Source organism: Rhineura floridana, chromosome 4 (genome assembly GCF_030035675.1).
Source record: "Rhineura floridana isolate rRhiFlo1 chromosome 4, rRhiFlo1.hap2, whole genome shotgun sequence".
Lineage (NCBI taxonomy): Eukaryota > Metazoa > Chordata > Lepidosauria > Squamata > Rhineuridae > Rhineura > Rhineura floridana.
This window is the reverse complement of record NC_084483.1, coordinates 48,968,351-48,993,057: the sequence shown is the minus strand read 5'-3', so window position 1 is coordinate 48,993,057 and position 24,707 is coordinate 48,968,351. Positions and strand designations below refer to the sequence as shown.

Here is a 24,707-nt window from a genome sequence, read left to right as displayed (position 1 = left end):
GTACATTTTAGCTAGTATAGGTTCTATATTTGTGTTACAGTCTTGGGAAATGCAGGAAGTACTGCTAGTGTTATTTGTGAACTCCTTCGCCATATTCTGCATGTGTCTTGCATCATACACACACACACACACACACACGCATGCATGCATCTCAAGCATTCTGCAAAGAGCAGCCTTCATGGTAAAGGATAGAGCACAACACAAAAAAGGTTCCAGCAAAACTCTGTCAATAATCTAATCCAGGGGTGGGGAACCTGTGGTCCTCCAGATGTTGCTGGACTTCAGCTTCCATCACCTCTAGCCAGTATGGTCAGTGGTAAAGGATGATGGGAGTTGTAGTTCAGCAAAATCTGGAGGGCCAGAGGTTTCCCATCTGTGATCTAATCTCATGTTAATTTAAACTTAAGTTAAGCATTTGTATAGAAACAGTAAAATAACTGTTTTTCCCCTCTCCAATGTAGGTTGTACAATGGAATCTCTGGATAAAAGAATCAATAGCTATCTGGATATTTGGCTTGGACCAAGAGGTATGTAGTTTATTTGAGAGAGGTTGGGCTGACCGAGTTCCTGATTATTTGTCAAATGCTTTTATACAAATGTTTTATACAAATGTTTATACACTGAAATGATAAAAAGTCATAACTGAATCTTCATGTAGTGGTCATCTGTATGAGGGCTGAAATCCCTGCAACTTTGGGACTTATAATGAATACAAATCCTTTATTAGATTTTTTTATCATAGATTTTTGTTGGAATTGAATAAAAAGATGTTCTGATTTATACCATCATGCCTTAGCCAGTTTTATCATTTGGAGAGGTGACAAAAGCAGTAGCATCAGTGATTGAATAGCTTACTTCTGCACTAACTCCACTGTGCACAAAAGAGCTTTGTTTAAGACTCCTGCTGCTCTGACTCTGCGGTTTTCCCCCATGGAAAGTACAGTTATAAACAGAATGAAATAGTTGCCTTTTTGTATGTTTGCTGAGACATAATTCATTAGAAGCACTTTCACTGATCTCATCCTGTGCCCACAGACAGTTCAAGGTGTTGCATCAGCCAAGTTGGCTCAGAATTTGAGTCCACATGTTCTGACTACCCTACAAGGCTCTAACTCTATAGTGGCATTCAGTGCTGACACTAACATGTAAAATACAAGAATGAGAAGGTCCATTATTGTTATTGACATGTTCAAAAATCTCAATCAATTAATAGGGCCATAAACATAGCATAGCAATTTTGAAGTTAACAGAAAATACCAAAATTGATTGGCACATGTTAGAAGCAATCCAGCTAAACTGAGCCACTGAAATTCTATTGACTTCAGTGGGAAAGATAAAACTCATATTGTGGATGCTGTAGCTTAATAGTAGAACATATGTCCTGCAAGTAGACAGCCACAGGTTTAATATCTGATATTCTCACTTAAAAGGATCCGAGGCAGTACATCTAGGAAAGCTTCTACTTACAACCTGGGCAAGCTGCCGCCAGTCAGAGCAATTAGCATTATCCTAGCTGGCCCAGAGTTCTGATTGTGTGAAGCAAGGCTCTCCAGATGTTTCTGGATTACAGCTCTCATCAACCCTGACCATTAGTCATGGTGACTGGGGCGGAAGAAAGTCCTAACAGCATCTGGCGAGGAATTAGTTCCCCATCCCTGTTGTAAGGCAATCATATCTTCAAGTGTGTAGTTCTGCTGTTACATCCATGGGAATTAAATGCTCAAATCTTGGTTGGATCATCCCCAGGTCTCAAAATCACGAAAGCCCAAAAAGTGCAACTCCTTGGAATAGGTTTTCACACAAGAATGCAAAGATCTCTGCAAAGAAGAGAGCTCAAAGCTAAGAATATTAAAATTCTCAATATTTTGGTAGTTTAGATGGTTGGACATCAGTAAAATGGTGAACATGGCAATTGAAAGGTGTGTTGGGCATCTTGCAACTCATAAAATCCATCTGATTTAAAATAATGGAGATGATTGAAATGAGAGAGTGAAAAAAAGATTGGAATAAAAGCACCAGGAATTAAGGTTTGAGAGAGAAATATGAAGACTAGTGTATCAAATGTTCCTTTGGGGAATTGCACATTTTGTAACGTGAGCAAAATTAGTTGTTTAGCAACAGGGCAATTAAATAAAACCTCACCACATGTGTGTGGTTATTGTGTAATTCAGAACAATTGGCTTTTCTAACTGTATTTACCAGCTATTATTGCTTCAGCTTCTCTTACTAAAGCCTTGCTAAAAGAGGACAACAGAGAGAGAGAGCAAGAGAGAGAACTACTAGCACAGATATAATCCCAACTCCCTTTATTCTGGGATATTGGCACTGAAGTTGGTCAGATACTCTGTAGTAAGTGCTTCCACACAGATATGCACACTCTACCCTTCAAAATGATGACTATTTCACTAGTCTTAAATTTTAGGTCTTTGAAACTACTAAATCCAGATGACAATGTTGCATTTGTGTTCTGTTTCAGATCCCAGAGTAAAAGGATGGTTTCTCCTGACTAACTACATGCCTACCTTCATCTTCTCTTTGTTATACTTATTTATCGTATGGTTAGGACCAAAGTACATGCGGAACAGGCAGCCGTTTGCATGCAGGGATATTCTAGTGGTCTATAACCTTGGACTTACACTTCTCTCCCTCTATATGTTTTATGAGGTAAGAAAGGAAGGGGTTGTATATCTGTCTGAGAGCTTGGTCTATGTAATATTACAAATTGTGATTCTTTTTGTCTTGTAACTGCAGAATGAAACATTTTTCTCCTGTTTTAAAGCTTGTGTACTTTTGTTTTCTGTCTCCCCAATAAATCTTTACCAACGGTGACTCCTAAAAAGTCAACCATAACAATTACCCAGTACAAGCTGTGGGCACACTAGCAGCAAGAATGGTTTTTCTGGCTGCGTTTTGAAGCAACTCTGCCCTTGGCAGGACACACCTCTCTTCCCCACTGCTACATCAGTCCTTTCAGGAATGCCCATAGCAAAGCATTGGGCCAATCACTGTCTCTCTCTGAGCCTACAGCAAAGTGTTTCCATTGGCCACATCTGGAGGGGCAATAGGTTGATCTACCAATCAGTCGCAATATATGTCTGAAGCTGATTTTTTAAAAAACAAAAACACTGGAGCTGATCTGACCAGGTTTTACAATAAAAAGGGGCAGAGTTTGATTAGCGTTGTGTGCCCCTGTTTAAGAAGACAGAGGTGGAGACACACTAGAACCAGCACAGCGATAAGTTTGTCTCTAAAAGGTAAAGGTGTCCCTGCACTTATAGTGAGAGTTGTTTCCGACTCTTAGGGTGACGTCTTACGACGTTTACTAGCCAGACCGTATATATGGGGTGGGATTGCCAGTTCCGTCCCTGGCCTTTCTTTACCCCCCAGCATATGCCGGGTACTCATTTTACCGACCACGGATGGATGGAAGGCTGAGTGGACCTCGACCCCTTTTACTGGAGATTCGACTTCCTCCTTCCGTTGGAATCGAACTCTGGCCGTGAGCAGAGCTTCGGCTGCGTTACCGCTGCTTACCACTCTGCGCCATGGAGGATCTAAGTTTGTCTCTACCCACATGCATTTACAGGCCTTTCTTGGGGCTTATGAACATGTCCCCCTAAGCCAGGTGTGGGGAACCTTTGGCCCTCCAGAGGTTGTTGAACTGCAACTCTCATCACCACCAGCAGGCGTGGACAATACCCAAGGATGACTTCCACATACTTCCCATACTATGAGAGTTTTGCATGTTTGACCATAGCACTTGCTTCAAGTGCTGTTTGGCAGAGAATGTAGTTATATGTTCCTGAAATAATAATGGACAAGTAGAGCCATTATACACATGGTTGAGTGCACAAAGCCCTCATGTTGCATGTTATGGGAGGTGTGTGGTGAAGTTAGAGGTCAAATGCCTGCTGCTGTACAACAGGAAGAGATTTTGCAATCCGGTAGTTGCATGAAATTTAATTAATAATAATGAAATGGGTCACTAATAAGCACACCCTTTTAATGATAGTTTTGTGATGTTGGAAATACATGGTGTTTTTAATCAGTTTGGCATCTGGGGCATGTTCTTGGTTTGCACAGGAATGGCATGTTCTTATCCGGGGAGAAGGGCCAACTCAAGGTTTGTTTTGTCATCCTGTCAAGAGAATAGTCTGAAGGCACCTGATGTAGTCTTTCTAGTTATTCTGGCCTTGGTTGGTACCTGAGTAGAAAGTTCATGCAAAGTACTCTAAAAGCTCCAGGGTAAAACTGGAACATGAACAAATGTAATGGAGTGTGAATTTGGAATCTTCTGCAAAAAAATGACATGAACTTCTAAGCAGTCATTTCCCCCCAACTCCAGCCCCTAGGCAGGAAAAAAAAACACAAGAAAATTGTACTTCTCTCAGAAAGTTATATGCTTAGATTTATATTGCTTGAGAAATTTCTAATAATTGCAGATATGATACGTGTAGTTTATTTCTTCAGAGATGATTAGCCTGTGCTTACTTTTCTACTTGAACATTCTTGCTATGTCAAAGTAGGCGTTCAAATGAGATAGCAGCATCTGTGGTATGTATTTCAGATCAAATATTTTCGCACCAAGATTGTGTAGATGTGTTCATTGTGGCTGGTCCTTTCTCTTTTTCTCCTTCTGATGCTTAATTATCTCTAAATGGCAAGAAAATACCTAGGTGAGCAAATAATTCTAGATACTGTGGGCTGTATTCAACTAAGTCCTAATCAAAGTAGACCGACAGAAATTAATGAAAAGTTAGTCACGTATATTAATTTAGGTGGGTCTGCTCTGAGTAGGACTAGCACAGAACACTCCTGTGTTCAAATTCCAGGCCTGTGTTGCCTTAATAAAAATAGTACATTTTTAGTTGAGTATATACTGATTTTTTGTTTTTTTAAAAAAACTGTCATCCCCTTCCACACTTTCCACTTGTGGCATTCTTCCACATGAAAGGAGCCCTTGCTGGGCCAAGCATGCATCAGCTTCATTTTGAGCCTCTCCCTAGCCAATCTCTTATTTTGCCCTTTCTTTCCTTTCATAGCACTCAGTTTTTGTCACGCACTTTCAGGAAATGGGGTACATGAGGAGTAGTGTGCATGTATAATCCTGGTAAATAAAAAGTTCTGCTGGAGCACCATAAAGGAATGGAAACCAGTCCCGATCCTTGAACTCTGAAATGGCCTTTTGGCATAGCTGCCAATCTCTCTCTCTCCCTCTCTCTCTCCCCCCCCCACTCCACATACATCAAGTTGAAAAGTGGTGCATCTGCCAAGAACCACTGAATAAGAACTGGGATGTTGTTGGATTAGCTCCCATCAGCCTCAGCCAGTATTGCCAGGGAGGATGGTAGATGTAGTCCAGCAACATTGGGTGTGTGTGTGCATAGGATCCCATACCCCTGCCCTTAAACTAGGGCTGGAGGAGAAATTCAGTTTGGTTCACATTGTCATGCAAAACTATTTGATCCACACTTTCTGAAACATGTGCAACTATCCTTCAACATTCACCCTTCTCCAAACTTTGTAATGCAGTTTTCCAGCCAAGCTGTGATTACAAACATGTGCATATTAGGGGAAAGTGTGCATAAGAATGTATGCCTTAATAAAAATAACACACATTCAGGGGAAATTGTTTGCAAAAATGTATACCTTAGGAAAAATGTGAACTAAAATGCTGATGAATTTTTGTGATTACAATGCTGATGAAGTTTTATTTGTTTAAAAGAAATAGCAACTGATGCAGAAATGTGGAGAAACTAAATTTAAGACTGGAAAAAGGAGAAACTGAAATTGACAAATTCAGCCATCCTTAGTTTATACCTTCCCTCCTACAGCTGTACTGGTAGTTATCTCTCTCACACTCACTCACACTGCCCTGCTATTTTATTTTTTAAAAAATCCATTATGTTCTTGCTAATCCCTTAGTTAACGTGTAGTTAGGCTCTTAATTCAGTAGTCAAGGTTCAATAGAACATAGTGGAATTGTTTATAATGCCAATGATATGAAAGGCTCCACCTAGAAAAGGTGGGGAAATCTGGCTTCTGTGAACAGATAATAATTTAGGATAGCATATAGTAGTAAGCTGCTTCCTAAATGGTGGATACAATTCTGCATTACATATAGAAAGTGGTTGTTGTTGTTACTGTTAAACAACAACATTCACACACACACCCCAGACTTGCTCCCGCTGAGCTTGTGCAAAATACTGTAGAGAACAATTAATGGCAGTCTTCATTCCCGTGTGTGCCCCAGCCTCTTTGTCATTTCAAACATAAAATGAGATTAGTGCAGTGACTAGAGATTGAATACAGTCAGTGTTAGTGTGTAGCTAAGAGGAATGCTGTAGCCACTACAGTGGTAGTTGTAGCCAAGAGGAACTTGCAAAATATAAACTGAGAAAATCATGGTTGTGGTGTTCCTAAGGCAAACATCCCGTTTTTCTCAACGTTTTAGCGGAAATGTTGCAGAAATGTCACTTCAACTTGGTAGCACTGCCCAAAAGGAAAAAAAAAATCAGGTCATTGTCTATCCTTATTAGTAAAATGCATGCTTTTATGTATTTGTGGTGGTGGAGGTAATAGTACACTGAGTTGGCTGAAAACCACATGCCAAAAGACAGCTGTTTAATAGGTTACATTTATATTCCTGCTCTACTCTTCATCCATACTGTTGGGAGTATAACATCAGTGCATGTTTCCTGAATTGGGGGTGAGGGATAGACAGAAAGGCAAACTATTATTCCCTCTGCTGATTCTTCCTTTAAAGTGCTTGCTGGTTTTGCAGGCTTTGCTCCTCCCCTTCCTCCTTCCTCTTCCTGTCTTTGTTCTCAGTTAGTTAGTCATGGCTTCCTGAGTGGAAGCCGCATGGCTGCTTCGGCCTGTATGACTTTACCTCTTTGTAGTAATCCTTGAGTTTCTTTATTCTTTCAGCTACCAGTCTTGACAGGCCAGTTATTTCTGCACTCCACTGCAATATATGTATCTACCCAAAGCTCTAACACCAACAGCCTAAGAAAGCATTCATAATTTTCTATCCCCCCCCAAATTTATTCTCACAACAGCCCTGTTAGGTAGGCCAGGCTGATTTGAGAGTGTCTGGTCCCAGGTTACCCGCTGAGCTTTGCGGATTTGAACCTGTATATCTCCAGTCCTGATCCAGTAGCAGGAGTTATATCTGGCTTCATGCAGGTGCAGTAATCCCATCCTGCATGCCGGAGAAATGTATCTTACACATGTAGAGCTGTTTATGGAAACAATTTGACATTAACTATATGCACTCCAGATGTTGTGGTTAGTCCTTTGATTTACTAGGACCATGGAAGATGTATTAAATGAAGCTATTGATAAATATTTTTCGGAAGACATCTAAATTCTAAAAGTTGACCTCTTGCGCTGGGTTGAATTTCAGGTTTTTGTTTTATTTGATGCCCCAGCCAAGTAGATACGCATAAGCTCTGACAGTATTTTTTGTCAAATCTAAAATTATAGTTCCATGTTTTCTGTAAGAAAGCTTCTTGTGGCTCAAGTCATGGAGACTTAAAATAGAAGACTAATGTGAAATGTAAAAGATGACTATTTTAGAACGTAAATTCTCATCCTGATTTTATAGAAGCTCTTAGCAAAGTAAGGTAGGGACAGATGGAGGGCAGATGACCAATTCCCACTCACCTGAGAGGACAGGCTATGTTGCTTGTGTACATATCCCATTGTTGCCTCTAGTAAACAGGGTCTGCAGACTTCTTGGTTTCAGAAATTTCCTAAACCTGTTGGAATAGGACAAAGATGAAGACTCTCAGGCCCAAATGCAGGCTGCAAAGCCTCTCTGTCTGGTCTTGGGGAGGCCACACCCTTCATCAGCCCTGCTGTGTGCCCTCCTTGGGTACATTTGCTTGGCTGGAATGTGTCTTTGACTTGTGATAATGCCTCTTGCCTGGATGAAGAAGTGAGTGTGTAGAAACGTCGGGGTTTGGGCAGCTGAAATTTAGTCCAGTGTACAAGGATAAGAGTTCATTGCAGTACCAGGTTTTGCCTTTGGTTTCACCCGCTCCTAGTATGTAGCACCTGGAAGGCTGTCCATGAGGGAATATGGCCTTGGGACAAAAATGGTTTCCTGCCCCTGGCCTAGAGGCATCTATAGGGCAAAAGACACCCGTGCGCAACAGGGGTTGCCAACTTTATTTTGTGCCAGGTGGCACATTTCAAATTTTAGAGAGTGCTGAGGGTGCCAGTCACAAAATGGCTGCCACGGCGATGTGGCATAACACATCATAGCTGCCATAGGGAGCATGGCATGACAGAAAATTAGAGAGAGTACAGTCATTGCTGAAACTTTCTTCCCTTCCACCCCTCCCCCCGGACAACCTCATGTTCACTATGGGAAGGCAGCTATGTCCCACTGGTCCTGATTGTGGAGATATAGCTGTTAAAGGCACAAGACCCCTGTTTTCCTCAATGGTAATTCTCACCCAAAGCCTAGGCTGCCAAACAGGCACTGTTACAGATGCCACATAATACTCGTTCCACACTTGTAAGAAATAGTTCTTCTAGTGTGGTAGCACCTATTCTTTGGAACTCCGTGCCTATTGACACCAGGCTGTGCCTGCTTCAAAATTTTGGTTAGGCAAGCCTATTCAGACACATAGATGTTGATGTGTTTTAATCTCTCTTTAGTTATTTACTATTTTGTTTTAAAAAAATGTTTTTATTACATGCTTGTAATTGTTTTATTGATATTTTTAATGGTTTTTGTAAACCACTTAAAGGTTTCTTTTTACAGTCAAGCAGTATATATATTTTTGTAAGTAAATAAATGAATAAATCCTGTACTCACGTGCCTAGGAGTAGGTCCTAGTTAAACACAAAGAGACTTACTTCTGAAGTTGATATGTATACCATTGCCACTGTTGTTTTCTGGGTTGCACAGCATACCTTGGGAAGCAATCCCCCCTCACGTTCTGCTCTTTTAAAAGCCTCTGATGAAATTGCTTTTGAGGGACTTTTTGAGGTCTCATGAATATGGCTTTAGTTCTTTTAAGTATTTTTTTTAAAAAAACTTGTAGTATAAGAATGTGCAATGTTGTCATCAACTGACTTTTTTCCTCCCCTATTTAGCTGGTGACAGGAGTATGGGAAGGCGGATACAATTTCTTCTGTCAGGATACACACAGTGGAGGTGAAGCTGATATGAAGGTAACATTATAAGCTGACTCTGCTGCTTTGCTTTGCCTCTTGCATTTGGAGTGAAGGTCAGTACAGTTCTTACATGCGTGTGCAGTGCATGCATATTTGGGAAGGACGTGTACTCTTCTGTGTTACTGCTGAAGAAAAATGCTTGCTTTAGTTTGCATAGTTTGTTAGTGCCTTGGAAGGAAGAGGCAGAAACTAGAGTAGTTCGGGGTAAACTAGTGCTTCACTTCTAAATCCATATCGACAGATCTGAATATAAAAGTGAGAATTTTCACACTGTAATATGGGCACCCTTTGTTAAATCACTCAAGCTATCAAAGATTTGTAAGAAGTGCAGCCCGCTGTGTTCCTTGTGTACTTGTATATATTTTCAGCTGATCTCTCTGAAATTCCTAGCTTACAACACCCTAGGATGATGGGAAGCCTATCTCCATGGGATGCGTGGGAAAGAAATGTAAATATAATTTGGCTTACTGATGAGGAAGAAAGACATTTGTCTGGAATAAAATTGTACTTTTGGTAGAATTAATTCATAATGCAGTAGTGCTGTGGGCTATTTTGCCCCCTTAAAATCTGATGCACGTCCATTCCTACGTAAGCATTAAAGGCTAGCATGGCTAGAGCAGAGAGCACACACATGCCTGCCCCAGTCTAGTCAGCAACAAGTGCCAACTCTGTGGTTCAAATCTATCACAGGGCATCTGTGCTGCCTTTTCTCTGCACCAGGGCCAGAGACAGACAGTAGCTCTTACCTAGTGTTGAAAATGGTTTGAGAGAGATTCCACTGCCTGTGGTGCTCCTGCAAATTTTATTTATTCCCTTCTTGCCTCTGGTCAAACAGGTTTTGCGGGTTTTTGAATCAATCTTTTTAAAAACTTGCAGCATCAGTTTGCCAGGCATAAAAGTGCAGTGATCCCACTTCCAAACCTCCTTCAGCTCTCTGAAAAACAAGCCTCTGTCTGCAGCCCAAGACAAGTAATGGATCCTTCTGATGCACTTCCTTTCCCACCTAATTTCTCCACTCCCACCACCCCTGGATGGAAAGGAACATCTGATTGATTCCTGCCACCGTTCTTAGCGTGAGACATCTTCAAATACCCTGGCTCAGAAGCAGGGTATCAAGCCCACCTGGCAGTCAACACGGGTGGTATTGTTGGGGAGGAGGCAGTTGCTGTTAGAATAAGAGTTCTGTCGAATTAGACCGAGTCAGTATCCTTCATTGAGTCAGTATCCTTTTCCTAACAGTGACCAACCAGGTGTCTCTGGGAATTGTACCATGGCAACACTTAAACTGCCAGTGAAAGAAGGCAGTAGACTGTTCTCTGTGCTGCCTTGGACGAGCACTGGGAGGTAGTTAAGCCCTAAATTTAGAGTTGGGTGATTCCTTTATTAGGTCCAACAAAAATGTCATGAAATAGTGAGCAAGCTTTCATGTTTTTCAGACTGTGTTGTATTTTATACTTTTTTTAAAAAAAAATACGAATTTACTGTTGATTTTATGTTGTTTGTCACCATAAGGGGTTTTTCAGATATGGTCAAAGCAAGAGAAAGACCAAGGAAACGGTGGGACTGCTGCTCAATGAGGAGGGCAAAATGTTGACAGATAACGAGGAAAAAGCAGAACTGCTCAACGCCCATTTTGCCTCCGTTTTCTCCCAAAAAGGGAACAGTGTGCAACCTTGCATCGGTAGCAATCTCAGTAAGGGGTCGGGATTGCAGTTCAAGATTGATAAGGAGATAGTCAGGAAATACCTAGTTAACCTAAATGAGTTCAAATCTCCAGGGCCTGATGAACTGCATCCCAGAGTATTGAAGGAACTTGCGGATGTACTCTCGGAACCTCTTGCCATCATCTTTGAGAAATCCTGGAGAACGGGAGAGGTGCCGGAGGATTGGAGACGTGCAAACGTCGTCCCACTCTTTAAAAAGGGTAAAAAAGAAGATCCGGGGAATTACAGGCCGGTCAGTCTGACTTCAATACTGGGAAAGATATTAGAACGGATAATAAAAAGAGTCCATTGGCAACTATCTAGATGACAATGCTGTGATTAGAAGGAGCCAGCATGGGTTTGTCAAGAAAAAATCCTGTCAAACTAATCTCATCTCTTTTTTTGATCAGGTCACTAGCTTAGTAGATGGTGGAAATGCTGTAGATGTCATCTATCTAGATTTCAGCAAGGCGTTTGACAAAGTCCGCCACAACCTTTTGATTAGCAAACTAGTCAAATGCAGACTACATGGAAATATTGTCAGGTGGATTCACAACTGGTTGGAAAACCGTACTCAAAGAGTAGTCGTCGGTGGCTCTGCTTCGGACTGGAAGGAGGTCTCGAGTGGAGTGCCACAGGGTTCTGTCCTGGGGCCGATACTCTTCAACATTTTTATCAATGACTTAGATGATGGAGTGGAGGGAAGCCTTATGAAGTTTGCGGATGATACAAAACTGAGAGGGATAGCTAACACAATGGAAGACAGGAATAAAATCCAAAGGGACCTGGATAGACTAGAAAATTGGGCTGAAATTAATAAAATGACATTCAATAAAGACAAATGCAAGATTCTGCATTTAGGCCACAAAAACAAAATGCATGGGTACAGGATGGGAAATACCCGGCTTAGCAGTAGTGTGTGTGAGAAGGACCTTGGAATTGTAGTGGACCGCAAGTTGAACATGACCCAGCAGTGTGATGCTGCGGCAAAAAAGGCAAACGCAGTTTTGGGCTGCATAAACAGAGCTATAGTTTCCAGGTTGAGGGAAGTAATAGTCCCACTATATTCTGCATTAGTCAGGCCTCATCTGGAATACTGCGTTCAGTTCTGGGCGCCTCATTTTAAGAAAGATATAGACAAGTTAGAGCAGGTTCAGAAGAGGGCGACGAGGATGATAGCCGGTATGGAGAACAAGTCTTATGAGGAAAGGTTGAAGGAACTTGGCATGTTCAGTCTGGTGAAGAGAAGGCTGAGGGGTGACATGATTGCACTCTTTAAGTACCTGAAGGGCTGTCACATAGAGGAGGGTACAGATTTGTTCACTGCTGCCCCAGAGGGTAGGACTAGGTCTAATGGTTTTAAGTTGCAGGAGCGTAGATTCAGATTGGACATTAGAAGGAACTTCTTGACAGTAAGGGCAGTTCGGCAATGGAACCGACTGCCTCGGGAGGTGGTGGGATCCCCTTCGCTGGATGTCTTCAAGCAAAGGCTGGACAGCTATCTGCGGGAGATGCTCTAGCTGTGGATTTCCTGCTGTGAGCAGGGGTTTGGACTCGATGGCCTACAAGACCCCTTCCAACTCTATGATTCTATGATTCTATAATATTTTTTTCTTAATGTTGGTGGTATAAACATTTTTGCAAATAAAATAATGAATAAACTCTTCACCCGCCTTGAGTGGAAAACTTGTTCACTATTCTATAATATTTTTGCTTGGACCTAATAAAGGTTTGTTGCCCTCATACAGATTTTTTGGTTTACCAACTGGCCCTGCTATAGACCAACACAGCTATTTATTCTGGTTAAGACCAGCACCTTTCTCCACTGGTCCCCACAGAGTGAAGGAGGCGATTGGCTTTTAAGATCTGCCAAACTTAATGCTGAATTGTAGGCTTTCAGCACCTTTTTCCCTCCAGAGACGGGGTGGGGGGCTATTAGGATGGTCCGCCCTCTGAGGCTGCTGGATCCGGTTGGCTTCCAGACAGCTCTAGGGGATTTTCCGGCTGATATGACTGGCGCTCCTGTCGAAGCCCTGGCTGATTTGTGGAGTATGCAAATGGCCTGGTCCATTGACACAATCATCCCTGATCACCCTCTCCTGCTTCATAAAGTCCATTTGGCTCCTTGGTATATACCAGCACTTAGGGCAATGAAACAAGCTGGGAGATGGCTTGAACACAAGTGGAGGAAAACTCCAGACAAATGCCACTGAACACTAGTAAGTGCTCATTATCAAACGTACTCAGTGGCAGTGAAGGCAGCGAAGAAGACATGCTTTGCTGGTTCTGTTGCATCCTGACTGTGTTATCCCACAGAGCTTTTTTGAGTAGTGCAGGGCCTTTTACAGTCTGGCCTGAAGGAGGTGGTGGAAGTGAAGGTGGTTCGCTGTGACTCGTCTGCAGAGCACTTTGAGGATAAAATGGCTTGCATCCACCAGGACGTGACTCCCCTATTATAGCAAATGAATTCCATGAGGTGTCCAGAACACGTCTAGTCCTTTTGTGTTAGATGAGATTCAGTTAGTAGGAGTTGAGGATGTGGACAAGGTGCTTGGTTTAATCCGGGTGGCCACTTGTGCTCTTGATCCTTGCCCCCATGGTTGATAAAAACTAGCAAGGAGACAGCCAACTGGGCCAGGCAAGCAAATAATGCCTGCTTGAGAGAGGGAGTGTTCTCTGCCTGCTTAAAGGAGGCAGTGGTATGACCACTCCTTAAGAAACCCTCAGTGGATTCAGAAAATAAATAATTACTGACCATTTGCTAATCTCCCCTTTGGGGGCAAGGTCCTTAAGTGTATGGTCTCAGGCCAGATCCAGGCTGTCTTGGATGAAACCCATTTTCTAGATCAGTTGCAGTTGGAGCTTAGGCCTGGTTTTGGCACAGAAACTTCCTTGGTCACCCTGTATGATGACCTCTGTCGGGAAAGAGATAGGGGGACTGTGTCCTTGTTAATCCTCCTTGACCTCTCAGTAGCTTTTGATGCCATCGACCATGGTATTCGTCTGGAATGGCTATTCGAGTTGGGCATCGCTCTGCAGTGATTCCAGTCCTATTTGTATGTCATTTTCAGTGGATGGTACTTGGGGATTATTGTTTGGCCTGTGGAACATTCAATGTGGGGTTCTGCAGGGTTCAATTGTATCCCCAATGTTTTTTAACATCTACATGAAACCTTTGAGTGGAGTCATCCAGAGGTTTGGAGTTCATTGTCAGCAATTTACTGATGATACACAGCTCTGCTTCCCCTTTACATCTGCAGGTGTGGCAGTGGATGTGCTAGATCGATGCCTTGCCTGTAATGGACTGGATGAGAGCCAATAAACAAGCTTAATCCAGACAAAACTGAAGCACTGTTAATGAGTGGCTTCCTAGACCAGATGGGTGGGGCATGGCCTGCTCTGGATGGGGTTACACTCCCTCTGAAGGTATGTAGCTTGGGGGTACTTCTGGATCCATTTCTGTCATTTGAGGCTCAGGTTGCCTCAGTGGCATGGAGTACCTTTCATCAGCTTCATCTGGTGGCCCAGCTGCACCCCTATCTGGATAGAGACAGCCTAACTTCAGTTGTCTATGCTTTGGTAGGTTGGATTACTACAATGCGCAATATGTAGGGCTGTCTTTGAAGATGGTTCAGAAACTGCAGCTGGTGCAGAATTCAGCAGCCAGATTGTTAACCAGGATAGGACTTTTTGAACATACACCTATTTTGGCTTGATTGTATTGGCTGCTAATTATTTTCCAGGCTCAATTCAAAGTGCTGGTTTCGACCCATAAAGCCTTGTGTGGCTCAGAACCCCAGTACCTCAAGAACCATCTCTCCCCACGTGAACCATTCCAGACCCTGCGTTTGGCATCTGAGGCCCTTGCCCATGTGCCCTCTTTGAGCAAGATATGGAGGGTGATGACACAAGAACAGGCCTTTTCAGTGGTGGCTCCCTGCTTGTGGAATGCTCTCCCCAAGGAGGTACACCTGGCGCCATCATTATCTGTTTTTAGGTGCCAGGCAAAACCCTTTTTTCCCAGGCTTTTGTGCTTTGTTTTGAAGGGCTTTAGGTATCAATATCCTCTTGCAATGCGGCAGGGCTTGCAAGACCTGTCTTTATTTGTACTGATCTGCTTTTAGGTTGGTTTGGTTTGGTTGTTTTAATGGGTTTGTTTGTTATAATTGGTTTTAATCTCATTGTTGTAAGTCACTTTGGGTTGCTTTGCTAGGAAAGCAACTAATAAATATTAATAATAATAATATGGCTTTGTCATACGTAGTCTGAGAGAGAGGATGCAATCGAGCAACCACTTTCAACACAACCCCATCCCCTTGCATGAAAGTAGAAGCTCTTTTCATCAAATCCCTCACACTCCACTCACTTAATGATCCAGTTCCTCATGAAAGAGGTCCATTCTCTGTACGTGGTGTTTCCAGCAGCAAGCTGGCACTCCTAGTTTTGTAGTGTTGCCAAATGGCAAGCTGGAGCAGTTGTTCTCCAGCAGACCATGAAAAGTATTGGGACTTGGTTTGTTTTATGCATGGAACTGAATAGGAACTAGGAGATGGTTGCTAGAAACATGACCTTGCAGAGAGTGCAATGTGGCCTAGATGCCACCACACCCTAGAAACTACGTGCCACTGGAGTGGACTGTTGTGAGCATAATTGTGAATATTTTGGATTTCACCTTTTCCTCCAAGGAGCTCAAAGTGGCATTCATATTTGGGGAAATTTTACTCATGGTACTGCACCCTGCAGAATATCATAGGGTGGTGAACTGAAAACAGGCATTTTCTATCATTGTCCCTGTGCTCTGGAATGCTCTTCCCTCTGCCTTATATGAAGCATCATCCATCAGTCGCTTCAGATGTCTTGGAAAGACGGATATTTTTGCCCAGACTTTCTTTGACCCATAAGACCAGACCCTGCTATTACTGAATTTCTGTTCTTATGATATTGTTTTACTGTCTATCTCTGTTTTTATTATAGTGCACCACTTAGATACATTTTAAATATTTTTTAAAAAATTAAATGCAAATAAAATAAATATTGATAAGTCCTCACAGCTCATGTGGGATAGGTTAGGTTGACAAATCATAACTTTCCCAAGATCAGCCAGTGAGCTTCATGGCTGAGTTGGGGTTGTGAACCTGTACCTTCCTGGAAATTCAGGAAAAGCTTTTTTTTTACCTCCTTTTCCCTGGGGTGGCAGGTGATGCTGAAGGCCTAGTGTGGTGATTGTTAAAACATTGATAAACCCTGCCTGGATATCCCAGACAGATTTCTTTACCTATCCATGTCCAAAAGCAAAATTCTCTTTTAAAAGCAATTCTGAAATTGGCCTGCAGTCAAAAGAAATGAAAACCATAAGACTATTTTTAACTTGTCCCTGCTCAGAATATAATGCTTAAAAATTACATCACCCACTATAGCCAATGAAAGAAAAAGAATTATAATTGCTTAATTCCCTCATTTTCGGTTCTTTTGTTTTTGTAGTACTGAATCCTCCTAAGGAAACACTTTCTGACATTTGCACATGACAATTTAAATGGAAGAACATTAATAACTAGTGATATAGAGTGAAGTATCTTGTATCCCTTGAGAGGATACTTTGAGACAGATGTAGTGTACAACTCATTATATAAAATGATAAAATTAGATGACAGACTGCAGCAGCACTTTAAAACTTGAAAAGAAATAAGTGAACCTATTAGAAGTGGCTGCATTGCAAAGGCAGTGAGTAACTCCTTTCAATGAAGGCTCCAACAAAAGGATTCTAGTTCTGAGTTATTTTGGGACATCCCAAGAAAATCAGCTGGTTCAGATGTACATATGTGTTTATGTCCTCTCCTGCTTTGCATGTTAGTTTGTTTCCTCACTCAAATTTATAAGCCTATGCTTTTACAAGGTGGTTTCTTAAAGAACAAAAAAACAAATCAGATGTGTAGATGTCAAAAGGGTGAGCAATATTATCTGCCCAGGTTTCTTTAGGAAACTGTTACGGGTGACACAACCTTGACTTCATGACTTAATTTTGGACCACTAATTTAGTTAGTTGTGCCAAAGACCAGTAGGCTGTGGTGGGGAACCTCAGGTCCTGGAGCCAAATGTAGCCCTTCAAGCCTCTTTATCTGCTCCTCGGGACTTCCCTTAGACCTCACCCCCTCTCCCTAGGCCACACCCCTTTCTCTGGCCCTGTGTTCCACACTCCTTGAGTCTTTTCTTCTGGCTGAAATGCCCTTCAACTCTGATCATGCCTTTTGCTTGCCTGGATGGAGGATAGAGACATATGTGTGTTAGGGATGGAATCTGCCCCCTGCCGCCAATTCACCCTAGGGAGATAAGAGTGGAGTCTATGGCAGCAATCTCCCAGAAAGGCCAGACTGTGGAGGAGGAAGGGAAGGCAGCACCCTGTGGAGCAAGTGACAAGCTGCAGGCTGGGATTGGTGAAAAATCCATTTAATTCTGACTGCAGTATGTGGGAACTAGCCTACTGAACAGAGGTAAAATATACATTCATTGTTCCGCACACTGTTGCCTCTGGCTAGGCCCACCACTGGCATGTGACCCCAGATGAATGCCCAAAAGTGAATGCAGCCCTCAGGCTGAAAAAGGTTTTCCATGCCTGCAGTAGGCCAATATCTTCTAATTAGATGCTCTTTTTACATCCCTGTCTCCTTAGTCTGTGGGATTTAAAACCTGGTTTTGTGTTATGATGACAACACATCAGGAGAATAATGTGATATCGTTCTGATGATACAGTATTTTATCAGACTGCCTGAAGTCCTCTTTGCCTGTATACAACAAGAACGTCAGCAGGGAGATGGGTTGGCACCTAGGCACAGGGTGCGACATCATTCAGACATGGAATCCACCAACAGTAGACCGGACTGGTACAGTCCCAAAAGGCCAATGCCACATGATTATATCAGTGTCGCTGATGGGATACAACTCGGTCTACTCAGAGCTTTGTGGACTGGTCTCATGGGAGTTGTTCAAAAAAGTAACTTTTCCAAGCTCCGGGTCTACTATGTGTTGCCCTTTTGAAATGCCACTAAAAGATCAATCCGTGTAATCATACAAAGATGTTTCCTTTCTTGTTTGCAAAATCTCACTGTTGGGAAATTTTGGCCTAGTTCAGATGCCACCATCTCAGGTTTTTGTCACTGACATTACAGAAATAAGATTAATAGGGAAAGGCTCTCTCGTAGCTTGTGTGTGGGAAGATGGTATGGATTGGAAGGGATTTCACAAAATGGGGGACAATATTTTAAGATTTTTTTCTTTAAAAAAACCTTTAATCTGAAGCATGTTGGACTGTAAGCTAACTACCTGTAGAGCCTATAAATTGCCTCTTAGGAACTGTGTGAAAGGTTTAATGACAAGTAGAAGCTGTTATAATTCCAGAAATCAGATATCCATCCTATTATATGTAGAAGACCTATCTGCTCACCTTTCTAAATGCCAACTTTGTTTTCAAATTCTCAGTGTCAGGCATGAGGTCATACAGTTCCATGCCCTCTACCATCATCTTAATGCAGGTTTTGGCATGTTTGTGGAACCAGAGTAGTTAGTCATTTCACATTGCAGTTGCCTGTTCTTCTCTCCCTCCACATCAACACCATCTCCTGTGCCTCATTCTCTCCCCAGCCTGGAGAAAGCAATTTCCTTTTAGGGAATACAGGAGCATAATCTTCTGTTTGTTGCTCAGATTGTTCTTCAGAGATCACAGTAGCAGTGTGGAGATTAAAACCATCTCCCTTGGGTGTCTCTCTACACCTGAGCTACACTTCAATAGGCATGTAAATTATTGTGTCTTTTGCTTTAGTTGCAGTTTCAGCTTAATGGCAGCAATCCAGGCAGCTACTTCAGGCATGCCCAAGGACTTGGGTCCACCCAGAAGGCACCTAACATTATGCATGCCCTCTGTTGTATTGCAAACTCGTTTTAAAACTTCTCTGTCTTAGGGACATAGGAAGTTGCCTTATACCTAGCAAAAACAGTCACTCCAAATTAGACAAACTCAAGCCCAAGGCCCTGATGAGAGTATGGAGTTAGTTACACAGTTCTGGTAACAAAATGCATGAAGGGCTTCTGAGAAGGTGCCAGCTAGGCACCCCCCCCAAACACCACCACCTGCATCTGCCATGTACCCTGGTTAACACATGATTGGCATCAGTCTTGGGGGGGGGGGCTTGCATATATGGATGTATGCACAAAAGGCTTCCTTCCTTGGGATGAATAGCCTGGTCAGGATGCTGTGGAGGGAGTTCTACATGCGTACATCTCTTATGCACGAGGCCTCCCTTCAGACTGGCTGGGAGATGCGATTGATACGTGAATTGGCATCTAAGGGGCAGGGCTAGCTGTCATCTTCTTGGAAGCCCCTTCACATGTTCACCATGTACAGGTACTGAAGAGGGCTCCTATTACTTTAAGAACTCAGAGGCCTTGTGCTCCACTTTTCCAACGTTCCCTTATGCCACACCAGCATGACCTGTTCGTTGCATCAGGTCAGAGAGAATGTGGGTAAAGTGGCCGTTGGAGGAGTGGACTTACTTCAGACTCTGCCACTGCCGTCAAGTTCATACTACGCTTATTATGTGTATTTGTTTTTAAAAGTGTTGATTGTATCTATATTTTTATAATGTTATTATGTCTACTTGTTTTTAAAGTCTGTTGATTTTATTGGCATTTTCTTATTAATAAGCTGATGAGGTTTTTAAAAAATTAATCAGTATGTATAAATTTTGTTAAATAATTAAAAATCATGACTGTCACACTGTCTGGGTAAGCACCTAATAACCCTATTTTCAGTTGCTTGTTGCAGTTGTTGCATTCTATCAGCCAAATTTAGCTAAACCATTTTGCTGGCTGGGATTGGACACTTCCAATTAAGCCCACTTCGAGGTCATCATTTCTGAATGATGGTGCTGTTATTGGCAAAGCACTGCACATAATTAAACCATTATTTGTTTTAACCACAGCTTGTTTAACAAACCATAAGTAATCTCACAAATGAGCAAACAAGCCATGGCTTGTTTTTGCAAAAAAAAAAAAAAATCCGGCTGTTCTTGTCTCTGTAGCTTGGTGAGCATCTCGGATGGCAAAACAAGTTTTGGCCAAGCAATGCTGACATAATGCCAAGCCCTAGTTAAAAGCCATGGTTCATACACATCAATAAACCATGGTGTCACAAAGCAGATTGTTTCCACAAACTAGTATACTGAGCTGGATTCAAACAGTCCATGACTTAGGGTTGTCATGTATCCAATGTACCACTGCATAAACATTCCATCAGCACAAGGATTTCTGCTTGAACATTCTCCCTCTCTTCTCCCCTGGAGTACCCTCTAAATCTGTTTCAGGAGTTCCTGCAACCCTCTGGAGCAGATTTGGGGAGGCCACAGAGTGCGGGGGGGGGGGGAAGGAGAGGAGGGAAAGTCCCATTGCACAAGCAGAAATCCTTGGGCTGACAGTAAGCATTAGTTGATTACCAACCAGGCCTGTATCACAGTAATAACTGATCTCTAGGATTCTGGGGGTATGTGGGTAGAATTACTTTTTGGGTCAGTGGAATTTGCCCTGAACTCTGTTATTTCATTTGCCTTTGTGGATCAAATGTCTGAACTATTTTTCCTGTTATTAGATCATACGTGTCCTTTGGTGGTACTACTTCTCAAAGCTCATTGAATTCATGGATACTTTCTTCTTTATATTACGGAAAAATAACCACCAGATCACTGTTCTTCATGTGTATCACCATGCAACTATGCTTAACATATGGTGGTTTGTTATGAACTGGGTGCCTTGTGGCCACTGTAAGTATTCTTGTAACTCACAGTCAGAAACTTGTATATGTTTGTGTTTCCTGAAAGGCCAGTTCCATTTTAAGAGGGTATATAAATGTACACATATAAATTCACTTCACATTATCTTTGGTTGGAAGCCTTTTTTTGGTGCTGGTTTTGCACAAGTTTTTTTCCCCACAGCGACATCCTCAAATCTGTCAGTTCTGCATATCTGCTGTTCTTGTTGGAAGCTCTTTCAGCTATTAACCAACTATTCTTAGGTTTTCTCAATAAGCCTCCAATGGTGTGTGCATAACTTCTAATAACTTGAAATCAAAGCTTGCATCCGCCAAGCTTTTGACTACTAAGAGTGCCTTTTAATTTGTTGCTATGCAAGTTGATCAGCTAAAATCATTTGCCTTATAGAGCTTGACTGATATTGCTTTGTCTTTCTTTCTTTTAATTTTTTTAAAAATATTGTTAAATATTGCTTGTCCCCTGCAACTTTGTTTTGCGGTTTGTTGGTGGTTTCTTTTGTTTAACTACAACTGAAAATAAGCATTCTAAAGAATACCACATGGGGGCTTCCAAAAAGCTCTTCCAGATGGCAACAATTCCATATGAGTATAATGTATCTTAGTGGAACTGTTTTACCTGCTGTCTGCCTTCTCTTTTTTTAATAAATTGTGATCATTTTTTATTTATTTAGTTATTAAATTTATGTCCCGCCCTTCCTCATAGAAGGAGCCCATGGATGGTGGCAAACAAAAACACTCTAAAACATCTTAAAAACAGGGGACTTTAGAACATGTTAAAACAAAACATCTTTAAAAACGTCTTTAAAAAAGCTTTAAAAAAATCTAAAAAAGCAATTCTGACACAGACTGGGATAAGGTTTCCACTTAAAAGGCTTGTTGAAAGAGGAAGATCTTAAGTAGGTGTCAAAAAGATAACAGAGATGGCGCCTGTCTAATATTTAAGGGAATTCCAAAGGGAAGGTACCACAACACTAAAGGTCCGCTTCCTAGGGTGTGTGGAATGGACCTCCTGATAAGATGGTATCTGCAGAGTGCAGTGACTGACAGGGTATAAAAGGGGTAAGATGATATTTGAGGTATCCTGGTCCCAAGCTGTATAGGGCTTTGTACACCACAATCAGAACCTTGAACTTGGCCTGGTAGCTAATGGGCAGTCAGTGCAATTCTTTCAGCAGCAGGGTGACATGTTGGCAATACCTTATGCCATTTTTTAAATATGCTGATTAAATAAATGACACTTGCAAAGTATATATCATATAGATTGGTATCAAGAATTTACAGAACTGGCACGGAGTGTTTGTAGCTGTCGCACCAGCCCAATGAGCAAGAGAGATGAAGAAGCAGCTGCTGCACTTAGAGCTCTTGCTGGGTCAGGAACTATGTGCAGACATCTGGACGTGACATCATAGACATCTGGACGTGAATTCACATTGAGATACTCACTCAGCTTTAAGCATTGGATGCAGTTTTTCAACCTACTACATAGTGTGGATAGGATTTCACACTCCCATCTATATGTTGCTATGAGGATGGGGGTGAATGTCCCCAACCACCATTTCAGGCTGAATGCATGTTGTTGCATGCAACTGGCATCAGGATCAGGCCTGTGAGGGAGTTGGGGATCTATTGCCATTTGTAGCACCCTCTTAAAAACACAATCCAAGTCAATCTTGTGGGGAGAAACTATTACATGGCAGAGGTGTCTTTAGATAGCCATTTCATGATGATGATGTTATGTTTGTGTGTAAAATCTTTTAAAAGTTCAGCAGGGTCAGTTTTACAATTTTAAAATTATTTAGAATAACTTTTTGAGCATTTTTGCTGCAATCATGTTGCAAAAAATATTAAAACAGTCTCTCCTCTTATTGTTTATAGCCTATTTTGGTGCCACCCTTAACAGCTTTATTCATGTCCTCATGTATTCCTATTATGGCTTATCTGCCATACCATCCATGCGTCCATATCTCTGGTGGAAGAAGTATATCACTCAGGGACAGCTGGTGGGTATTCTGTTTGTTCTCTCTCTCTTTTTCCCTCATATGCTTATGGTACCTGCTTTTTTTTTAATAACTGAAGCTAGCGAGTACTGTATGTGAAGGATCAAGTGTTGTTCTGTGAAGAATCATGTGCTGTAGATTAATGAGTGATGCCCATGTGTTGCTTGCAGTGATAACCAGAATCCTTATCCTAGCAGAAAGGTTTTTGTGCAGTGCCTTATTCTCTGGCTCTTACAGCTATCTTTAGTAACTACAGGGGCTCTAGTGTGCACACAGGGCTCCATTGCTAGTAGGGAGACCACCTCCCTGTTCAGTCCATGCCCTATTCAAAAGTAAATGGAGAAGCCTGTACAGCTGGGAGTTCCAGTTTTGCATTTTGTAACTCTTGATGATAAGCCAGGGCCTCTTGCTCAGTATGTTAAAAATTAGAATTACTGTCGGGTGACTTTCTGTCAGTCCCTTTATTTCCTCAGCCTCAGTTCCACGTCTGTAAAGTGGGAATACATTCCTTTCTCAGAGGACTGCTGTGTAAGTGGTAGGTGACAGATAACTGGTATGTGAAACTTGCTATATAAATGAGAGCAGTGTTTCCAACAGGTTGATAAATGTAATACAGTGGGGTCGTGTTCCAAAAGGGGAAAGGCATCAGAGCTCTTTAAAAGGAATAGATAGACTGTACCAGTTGTGGCTGGTGCCCATTGAGGGTGGTGTGGCAGAAAGTAGACAGGCCAACAATAGGTGAAGCCAATGGGCTATATCTAGGCAAGTTCTGGGCTCATTATTTTCAGTGGGTCTCATCTGAGTAGAACTTAGTTGGCTAAACCCAAGTGACAGGCAGAGCCAACTCATTCTAGCTTTGTCCCCATCCTCCTCCCTGCTGAACTCTACAAGGGCAACACTGAGACCAAGGAGGAGGAAGCTGACAGCCAGGGACACCCCTCTGAACTGGTTTTGAGTAAGGAAGTAGGCAAGTGAGGGCTATCTGAGAGCAGACTGAGGTTAGTGGGGCAGTGCCCTAATGGGCCAGCCTCTACTGGACTGTACTCAAAAGAGGATGGGGCTTTTGTCTTTTTAAGAGTGTTGAAAGAGACAGAAGTTCCACAGTTGCTGCTTCTCTAAACAAGAGTTGCAGGAGCAGGAATACACATTCCTGCTGTTTTCATCTTAATATTTACTATGCCCCTTTTCCACAGGAGAAATGGGTGGAGAAATGGATGTATTAGCAAGGAGTTATTTACTATACTGGGACGGGGAATCTGTAGCCCTCCAGATGTTGTTGGACTACAACTCCAATGCTGACTGGGGCTGATGGGTCCAACAACATCTGGAGGGCCACAGGTTTCCCACCCCTGTGCTATTTGTAGGGATGGGCTGAAGGAGCATCATGAACCACTTCTGGAATATCAAATGCCTGCTGCTTATTGGTGTTATTGCAAAAAATGCTGGACCTTGATCTGCTGTACCAAGGTGGTCTCTATGTTGTTGGGTTAGTTGGGCTGGTTTTGGTTGGTTATTTTGTTTAATTACAACTAGAAATAAGAATTGGATTCTCCAAAGTACACCATATGGGGCTGCCAAAAAGCACATACAAATTAGTTACACCTCAACTCTTGAGAAATCCTGAGCATACACTTCTGTTTTGAGCATTGAAAACATATTAGTGAGCCATGGAGATTCTGGGGGAGGGGAGTAGGTACATCTTGCAAGACTGAAGTTTGCCCACTCTTGCTAGATCTAATGGGAACACTCGGTTTTGTGATGACAGCTTCAAACTGGAGGTCCGAATCTGTGTAAGATAAAGGTGCTACATATGGTGAAAATGGAGGACCACCTATGCCATGATTACTGCTTACAAACCTCTCACATAGTAGCATGGGAAACCAGCCACTCATAGGGGAAGCATTACTATACTTCCCTAAGTATAGGGGTAACACTCTTCTCTTCTCAGTGTCTTATGGGAAATGGCTCCTTGTTTATTTATGACCTGCTACATGGGATGTT

General features: G+C 42.2%; 1 protein-coding gene across 2 annotated transcripts in view; it reads left to right on the top strand.

The window, feature by feature from the left end:
* Window positions 1–24,707, top strand: part of ELOVL5 (ELOVL fatty acid elongase 5) — a 64,066-nt gene that overhangs the window by 35,688 nt on the left and 3,671 nt on the right. For both annotated transcript variants that reach the window (XM_061622961.1, XM_061622963.1), the window contains exons 2-6: window positions 462–527; window positions 2,477–2,664; window positions 9,112–9,189; window positions 20,530–20,701; window positions 22,585–22,709. In XM_061622961.1, the coding sequence (XP_061478945.1) occupies window positions 470–527; window positions 2,477–2,664; window positions 9,112–9,189; window positions 20,530–20,701; window positions 22,585–22,709 (621 nt within the window). In that variant the 5' untranslated portion in view covers window positions 462–469. The remainder of the gene's footprint in view (window positions 1–461; window positions 528–2,476; window positions 2,665–9,111; window positions 9,190–20,529; window positions 20,702–22,584; window positions 22,710–24,707) is intronic.